We start from the raw sequence: 8,648 nt of genomic DNA, 5'->3' as shown, positions 1-8,648 counted from the left end.
ACTTTGAATGTCCTTTGACTTTTCAAGTTTTCGCAAAAAGCCGAGAAAGTTGATACCGCTAGATGGCGCTGATCGACAATAACTCAAATTTTTTTTTATAATTCATAAACAAACTTTCCGAATCATTTATCAGTGAAACTTGAGTCATATCACAGAAATTTTTGAAGTTTGTTTATATCAGCGGAACAGCCCAACAGTTAATAAACAGTCGAGAAGGTGTGTCGTGTGTCTCACCAGTCAACTTACTTGCTCCTGCTCTGCTCGAAACTCGCGTAGTGCGGTAGTGCGGTCGCGGGATTCGAACCTTATCCGTATCCCCGATCCCCGACTTTTAGCCACCTCGCGCTCTGTGTCAGTCTGTGTTGTATATAACAGTTCTCTTGCATACTTGCATCACTCTTTTGCCTTTGCTCTGGTATCGAGTCTCGAGTCAGCTCGAGTCGTCATCGTGCCCCGTCGAACATTGTCGTGGTGGTCGTCGAGGCTTTTAAATCGATAAAGACTAAACAGGAGACGTCAGTCAACATAAATAGTGTGTTGTGTGTGTGCGCGGGTGTGTGTACGTTATAATCCTGACAACTATTTGTTGTTGAACACCATAAAGACAATAAGAAAAAATCATGGACAAGGACGAGGAGCCCCGAGATTTTGGTGCGGGTGAAGGCGCGTGCGGTCCGTCCTCGTCGTCGTCGGCCACGGCTTCGTTCTCCTTAGCTGATCAACAGTCTGGCGAGGCTGGCAAGTCCGCCATCGAGGTCGTCGAGGACAACTATGGCTGCGAGCACTACAAGAGAAAGTCCAAGTTTGTGGTGAGGATAATATATATACCAACTTATTGACGACGATATGCCTGATTCCTTGGTCGCTTTTTTTTCTACCAAGCGCTACACGTGCTTGTACCTCAGAAATTTCATCCTTATCCACCATGTTTTATTTTATTTTATTTTTCTACCCCTTCCCCTCTCCAACCTTACGGCAATTCGAGTGTACCTGCCGTGTTGTGGGTTTATCATTGATTTCTCAGGGAAAACTTTTTCTTGCATGCTCCTTTCCATTTGCCCCAGATGCAAATGCATTTTTACGTAATGACGACGCAGCTGCACGCACACATCAGAGAGATCTCCCAAACGATGGTCCATGGAGCTATATACCTACGGCTCTTTTCGAAGATTGCACCACTTTAAGTTGTGTAATCTTTTCTTTTTTTTCCTCCCACAGGTACATAATTAATTCGTCTTTCAATTGAATGTTTTTTTACAAGACCAAGTCGCGTGGATGCTGTAATGGGCGTGTACATATATGGTCACAAGTTCGCCGTTCGGGCATCAGTTTGTCCTTTTTTTTTTTTCTTCATCATTCGTTCGTTCGTATATGTGGTGACCATATAGAATTTTTTTACGCAATATGCGTATGCATGAGGCTGGACCGATTGTTTATACTTTCGGTAAAAGAGTGGGGACTACAGGTGACCCAATAATCTTTGTTCCTTATCTACAATTTTTCTCTGTACTCTCCACACCTGCAATACTTCTTACATTGTTGCTCAAGTTTTAATTAAGATCAATCTTTATTGACAATAAATTGTTCATGGTTTTATTTATATTTTCTATAAATCATATTGCATATTGAGCGTTTATTGTCGTAATAGAAAGAATAAATTCATCGTGGTAAAATATGTCTATTATCGATTAAGAGAAAAAGAGAGAAAACGAATGGATGATAATTCTAACATTTCTAACTTTTTATTCGTGTACGTAAATGTATTCGTGTGTATGCGTGTGCATGAGTAATGCCTGTGTCAATTAATTGGCACAAATGCCTTTCATTCAGTGCAACGTGAATAAAAAAAGCTTCCAATCGCTGTTACTTCTGCTGCCTAACCGGAACGTATTCAATAGCAATTTACACAGCAAATATCAAACTTTACTTAACTGTATTATTGATTTTTTTAAATTTCAAATATAACTTGCTCTGTATATCACCTTGTTTTAATTTATCATGTAACAATAATCAATTGTTTCGTTGAAAAAATACTTAAATTCTTAAAAAACCCCATTTTTTATTGTTCATGTTCCATATTTATTTTTCCTACAAATTTATTTTTAATAAATACTCTCTGGAGTCGAAATTGAAAGTTGTTTGTACAGATGTTGTTCAAATTCACTTCAATGGTGTTTTGCAACAATTGCGGCGTTTCCGGTGGGGTTTCTTACCACTGGAATTAGCCTTGCACGCCCCTGCGGACCAATGTATAGCTTTCGCCACACTGTCTAAGTGAAGAACAGCCAGTAGTTTTCATATAGCCACGTCAACGTTAAAAATCTATGGTTGCTTTTGTTAAACTCTACGTGGAACAATCCAGGTGAAACTCGGCAATGGGGCTTCAAACTATTAAATTTTAAATGTTGCTAATGGTATATAAGATCGAATTCCACCAGTTGATTCTGCAGGAATTATAATCGTTTAAAGATACTCGATAAAAACATGAATTAACATAAATATTGATTTATTGATATCTTCGCTAATGTTGCATTATTAAGGAAAGATCTTAAATTCGTCAATTTCAGACGCCGTGCTGCAACAAAGTCTACACGTGCCGCTTCTGCCACGACGAGCACGAGACCCACTCGGTCAAGCGAAAAGAGGTGACGGAGTTGATTTGCACGCTCTGCGAGACCCGCCAGCCGGTACAGGCTACCTGCCAGAAATGTCATGTACGCTTTGGCAAGTACACTTGCCTAGAGTGCAATCTTTTCGACGACGAGGACAAGAATCAGTATCATTGCGACGGATGCGGTATCTGCAGGCTCGGTGGTCGCGACAGATTCTTTCACTGTGCCAAATGCAACATGTGTCTGCCCATCGAACTCCAGAACGGCCATAAGGTGGTTTTTTTATTTGTTAATTTCTTACATAATTAAGAGATCACGTACGTGTATCACAGAATTTGACAAACGTATTTTTTTTCTTATTGTTTGTAGTGCGTCGAAAATGTTTCACATGCAAACTGTCCAGTGTGTCTTGAAGATATTCACACCAGTCGCATTCCCTGTCACATTCCCAATTGTGGACATTTACTGCATCGTACCTGTTTCCAAGATCTGTTGCATTCGGGTCATTACGCGTGTCCAACCTGTCAGGTATCACTGCTTGACATGACTGATCTCTGGTTGTTTTTGGACAAGGAAGTCAACCTTACCCCAATGCCACCAGAGTACAACAATTACAAGGCTGATATTCTGTGCAAAGATTGTCATGAGGTCTGTTTCTTACTTTCTTTTTTACCAACTCGACTTGCATAAGCCAATTAGCGGGCTTTTGTTTGGCTATAGTTCTCAAGGGTGCGATTTTCATGGTTTTATCTCTCTCTTTTTTTTTTTTTATAATATTTTGCAGGAATCAACCGTGAAATTTCACGTGGTTGGACTGAAGTGTTTAAAGTGCGGTAGCTACAATACATGTCGAATCAAGGGATCTCCTTGCCCAGGTGCGTTAAACAATTCACGTAGACGGACGTAGTTACGAGAACTGCTGCTGATGATGGTGTAGATAATGCTGCTGCTGCTGCTGCTGCTGCTACTGCTATGCCAACAAACATACACAGCAATACTCGATCACACACACGTTTCGCGATGTTTGCTCTAAGATTTAGCAGCAAACGGATTTTTAGTAGCACGAAGTGTTAAGCAGTGGAGCAGAGAATGAAAAGTTCTTAAATAAAAGGCACAGTTTAAAGAATGATACAAAGAAAGAGAAAAAAAAAAAAGACAAAATAAAAGGACAAACGAAAAAAAACGTCTCAACAACAGCATTCCGTTTCTCTATCTCATTTTTCGTTTGTTTTCACATGATAACGTGCGTCGATGTAGCTATGTTTTTTTTTCTGTTTTTTTCTCTCAACAGACCCGGAATCTCTGAACGCGGTTGCGGCTAGTGGTAATTGGATGGGCGGTGGCGAGGACCATTCACCGTCGCAAGGATCGCAGGCGCAGTAGCAAAAAGCGCGTAGACGTTGGACGGCCGCGACGACTCGCTTCTTGTGCATCGTTCTCAGGCGTTTGTTTTTGCACAAGTGATGAGGTTATATCCATTTGAACCCCAGCTACACTATCTACTTTTTCCTATTCCTAGATATATATACACAATGCATTGATGACTGTGCACGTATTTTCAAATTTAGTGTGTCATGACGCTTTTTATTACATAATGTACACCCTTGTCATTCGATTAGAACAAATTTGAATTCAGGATTTTGTACTAACTTTTTTTTTTATTAATTTTTTACTCCATGTACACTGAGTGAGAAAAAGTTTTTTATGTTGCAGTGAACTAGGTATGGTATTATAATAGTTCTACATTGTAATAATATTACTTTTATTCTTATTTACGCGTGATAAAATTAAAATTCAAAGTATAATTTACTTGTGAGAATCTGATAAAACTTTTGTTTTGCAGGAAACATTTTCCATGCTATTAAATCTTATCATTTGAAAACGATTCAAGTATACCAAAATATACTTGTAAATGACCTTTGAATAAAGTAATGAAACCTAAACTTGTATGAGTCAGGATATTCCTAAGCTTATTTTGTTTTGTCATCTTTATTTTACTAGCAATAGTAATTATGTATCAATACATCCTTTATCATCAATATAATACAGCGAGTAAAGTAATAATGTATATTAAGACTTTAATATTGTATAGTATACACTTGAAGTTGGATTTTTTTGTTATTTTAACTGTCATTCTTTGTTGTGCAGACACAACAGTCACATTAGTTGGTCAACATTTTTAGTAGTCATTATCGACACAAATAGAGCGACGGCAAACTGAATCAATATTTTATAAAACATACGCATAACAATGAAACTTATAACAAAGTATTTTACCATTTTTTATTATAGCACTGAACTCATTTATTATTGGTATTGAGTATATTCGTGACTACCGTATTATGTATAACTAATCGATATTTCTGATAACGGGTTGCAACTGTATTCAACTACATATTTATATTGTAAGTGTACTACTACTTGATGCAGATAAAAGAATAACAAATGTGTAATCGGTTATACCTACTGAATGGCAGTTATGTTTTGTACCATATTAGTTTGGAGCATTCCTTTTTAATTAATCAAACATTTATCTGCATTTTAAAGTTTTTGTACTTCTTTAATTTTTTAAAGAATCAAAGTTCTTTCATTATAATAAACATAAGCAATCGTGTGTACATAGACTAGTGAATAAAAAAATATTCTTATTTCTTGTTGAGTTATAGTTGTTGATTAAATTTCAGATTTGTAATCTAATAATGTAAAGGAATAGATGAAAAGTTGTGTGAGGGGAAAAGATAATAAAAACCAAAGGACATAATTACAAAATGTGCAAATGTTTTTTTGAAACATATGTTTAAGTACACATTACTCGCAAATTCGGCATGAGTCAACGAAATTATGTTCCTCAGCAAAATATGTAAATGTATTTTTTTGTTGAATATAAAAGTTTTCACTCCTACCGACTCGTGTCAAGCTAAATATTTCTTCACATATACTTATTTGCAGCTGCGTTTCATCATCATACTTACTAAAAAGTTCCTTCACAGACCAAACACTAGGTTGCTGTTTTAAAAAAGAAGGCAAAAATAAGTAGATGAATAATTTAACACTAAATAATGAGGTGTTGCTGCACGTTGCAGTCTACATTTGCCAAGTCACGTAGAGCGCAGCCAATGCAATGCAGTTTAACTGCAACTGCAGTCAGCTGAAATAAATACAAATACAAGATAAGTAGAATTTAGAGGTCGATTTTCGGGTAAAAGATAAATTGTAAACTTGCCGCCAACAGCACTGAAAATGTCAGCCTTCTATTTCGTATCTACAAGATTAGTTGCGGCTGGTTTATAACTAATAAAGTAACTTTACTGTAAATAGGAATGATTATTTAGATCAGCGCCATCTAGCGGTCTTTATTTTTTGGCCAAAAGTGGCTCCTAAAATTCTGAATCAGAGCAATCAGGATTAGAGCCATTTAATTAATTATAAACCAGCCGCAACTTATGGTAAAGCTATAAAATGAAAAAATAACAATACGTGTGTTTTTGGCGGCAAGTTAACAATCTACCTTATGCTCGAAAATTTATCGTTAAAAGTATAAATACACAGGAGGTCGTTTATTGGTAGAAAATAGATTGTTAACTTGCCGCCAAAAACACATGTATTATTATTTTTTCATTTTATAGCTTTACCATAAGTTGCGGCTGGTTTATAATTGACTAAATGGCTCTAATCCTGATTGCTCTGATTCAGAATTTTAGGAGCCACTTTTGGCCAAAAAATAACAACCGCTAGATGGCGCTGATCCAAATAATTATTACTATTTATAGTAGAGCCATGTAATAAATTATAAACCAGCCGCAAATCATCTATCCGATTTAAAACAAAAAGTTGACGTTGTCTATGCTGTTTGCGGCAAATTTACAATTGGCGGTTAACAAATGGAGGTTTGGTTCTTTGTTTATTTATGACACTTGAAATTTACTTCTCTGTAATAAATGTATTTTTTATTTGGTGAGATGTAATGCTCCATTCTTAGGAGACTCTTCATGTGACTGTAAAGCACTGTGAGAAATCAATGGTTTTACTTATGAGGTGATGTGTGAAAAATATTAAATTACATCTATAGTGGCAAAGTTGAAAATCTTGAATCGAATACTCTTGAGTTACTAGTTGCTGCAAATAGCTTTGATTTAAAATGACTGAAACTTGTGTGTGGAAACAATTTCCTCCATGGATTAAATATTTCCAATACTTCAACCTTCAGCCATTTGTTGACAGCAGATGATCACGATGCCAGCACATTGAAAATAAAGGTCATGGAGTATATTGCTTTGAATGTATAATAGCACAAGTGACGGAAACAGCAGGATATGGAAAGCTAAAAGCTACAAGACCAGATTTGATTGTTGAAATCTTCAGCTCAATGGTAGATATAACATAAAAGTTGAAAATTTAAAAACATTTTTAATTTTTTCAACAATTTTGTGATAATTTATTGCAGAAAAAAATTCATCCAGAAACTGGAGCATCGTTCAAATTAGATATTAAAAAAAAAAAAAGTGTGTTGACTTTCCTTTTTTATACTATTAGCCATATACTTATGCGTGTAAATCATTGACACAGTATATTTATTGAGTTACATGAATAAACGATGTTTTTATCCCATTATTCGTCAATCTTGTATATTATTGTATACTTTAATAATAATTAGTATGAACTTCCTTGTCACTTATTAGTATTTTGAATAATGGTATTAATTTTTTTTAATGCATATTTCAACAGTTTATTTTTAGTCCATTCATCTCCAATTGATGCTACAAAATTTTCAAGATAAAAAACATTTTAGTGAAACAAAGTCATCACAATTCAATTAATTATTCTCTGTAGGAATTAATGATGGACAGGAAGACAAACAGTTCCAGCAAATGTTGTCGGTTGTCTCAATTACTGGATTGTTGCTCTCAAACACAAAAAGCGTCTTACTCATTTATTGGTGGTCGAAACGTTTGATGAAGTTGGATGGTCTGCTCCTTTTTTTTGATGGCATTAATTAACTTTGTAAGCTTTTTAAGTTAACTTTGTTGAAAAGGAACCTGAAACGTCGCTTATCGTACCTACAGAGGATGCAATGTTTCTCTTTAATTTTTTCGAGTAAAAGATATATTGTAAGCTTGCCGCAAATAACACAAACAACGTAAACATTTTATTTTACAACAATACAATCAGTTGCGGCTGGTTTATAATAATTTAAATGGCTCTACTATAAATAATAATGATTATTTGGATCAGCGCCATCTAACGGTCTTTATTTTTTGGCCAAAAGTGGCTCCTAAAATTCTGAATCAGAGCAATCAGGATTAGAGCCATTTAATCAATTATAAACCAGCCGCAACTTATGGTAAAGCTATAAAATGAAAAAATAACAATACGTGTGTTTTTGGCGGCAAGTTAACAATCTACCTTATGCTCGAAAATTTATCGTTAAAAGTATAAATACACAAGAGGTCGTTTATTGGTAGAAAATAGATTGTTAACTTGCCGCCAAAAACACATGTATTATTATTTTTTCATTTTATAGCTTTACCATAAGTTGCGGCTGGTTTATAATTGACTAAATGGCTCTAATCCTGATTGCTCTGATTCAGAATTTTAGGAGCCACTTTTGGCCAAAAAATAAAAACCGCTAGATGGCGCTGATCCAAATAATCATTCCTATTTACAGTAAAGTTACTTTATTAGTTATAAACCAGCCGCAACTAATCTTGTAGATACAAAATAGAAAGTTGAAATTTTCAGTGCTGTTTGCGGCAAGTTTACAATTTGTCTTTTACTCGAAAATCGACCTCTAAAAGTATAAATATTCTACTTATCTTGTATGGCTCATATAATCAACCACATTTACAAAATAACAATACTTTAAACTTTTTACTATTAACTCATGGAAGCACAGTCCTTTAATTTTGTAGTTCCAATAATCAGTTAACTTTTATCATAAGTACATAGTAGTATTTCCCACACTGATTCTCCTTACAGTGCAGAATTAGCCTCGCGACCAAAATAACTTGCTAAAGTTGTAGTATCATCATATAACTT

General features: G+C 35.3%; 1 protein-coding gene across 2 annotated transcripts; it reads left to right on the top strand.

Moving 5' to 3' along the window:
• The first annotated feature begins 290 nt into the window (after positions 1 to 290).
• Positions 291 to 5,514, top strand: Rchy1 (Ring finger and CHY zinc finger domain containing 1). Of its 2 annotated transcripts, none has more exons than XR_016292840.1 (5): positions 291 to 809; positions 2,568 to 2,885; positions 2,982 to 3,260; positions 3,397 to 3,723; positions 3,904 to 3,966. XR_016292840.1 is itself a non-coding variant. In XM_089588892.1 (5 exons), exons 1-5 carry the CDS (start codon positions 621 to 623, stop codon positions 3,993 to 3,995), a joined length of 969 nt encoding a protein of 322 aa, XP_089445018.1. In that variant the 5' UTR covers positions 291 to 620; the 3' UTR covers positions 3,996 to 5,514. The 2 variants fall into 2 exon arrangements, 1 of the variants encoding a protein (XP_089445018.1); XM_089588892.1 differs by having other exon boundaries at positions 3,397 to 3,487; positions 3,904 to 5,514.
• The last annotated feature ends 3,134 nt before the right edge of the window (positions 5,515 to 8,648 follow it).

Source organism: Copidosoma floridanum, unplaced genomic scaffold (genome assembly GCF_036245765.1).
Source record: "Copidosoma floridanum isolate Cflo_tuat_1 unplaced genomic scaffold, Cflo_Japanese_pri ptg000007l, whole genome shotgun sequence".
NCBI lineage: Eukaryota > Metazoa > Arthropoda > Insecta > Hymenoptera > Encyrtidae > Copidosoma > Copidosoma floridanum.
The sequence above is the reverse complement of the archived record's forward strand: the minus strand, read 5'-3'. Positions and strand labels throughout refer to the sequence as shown.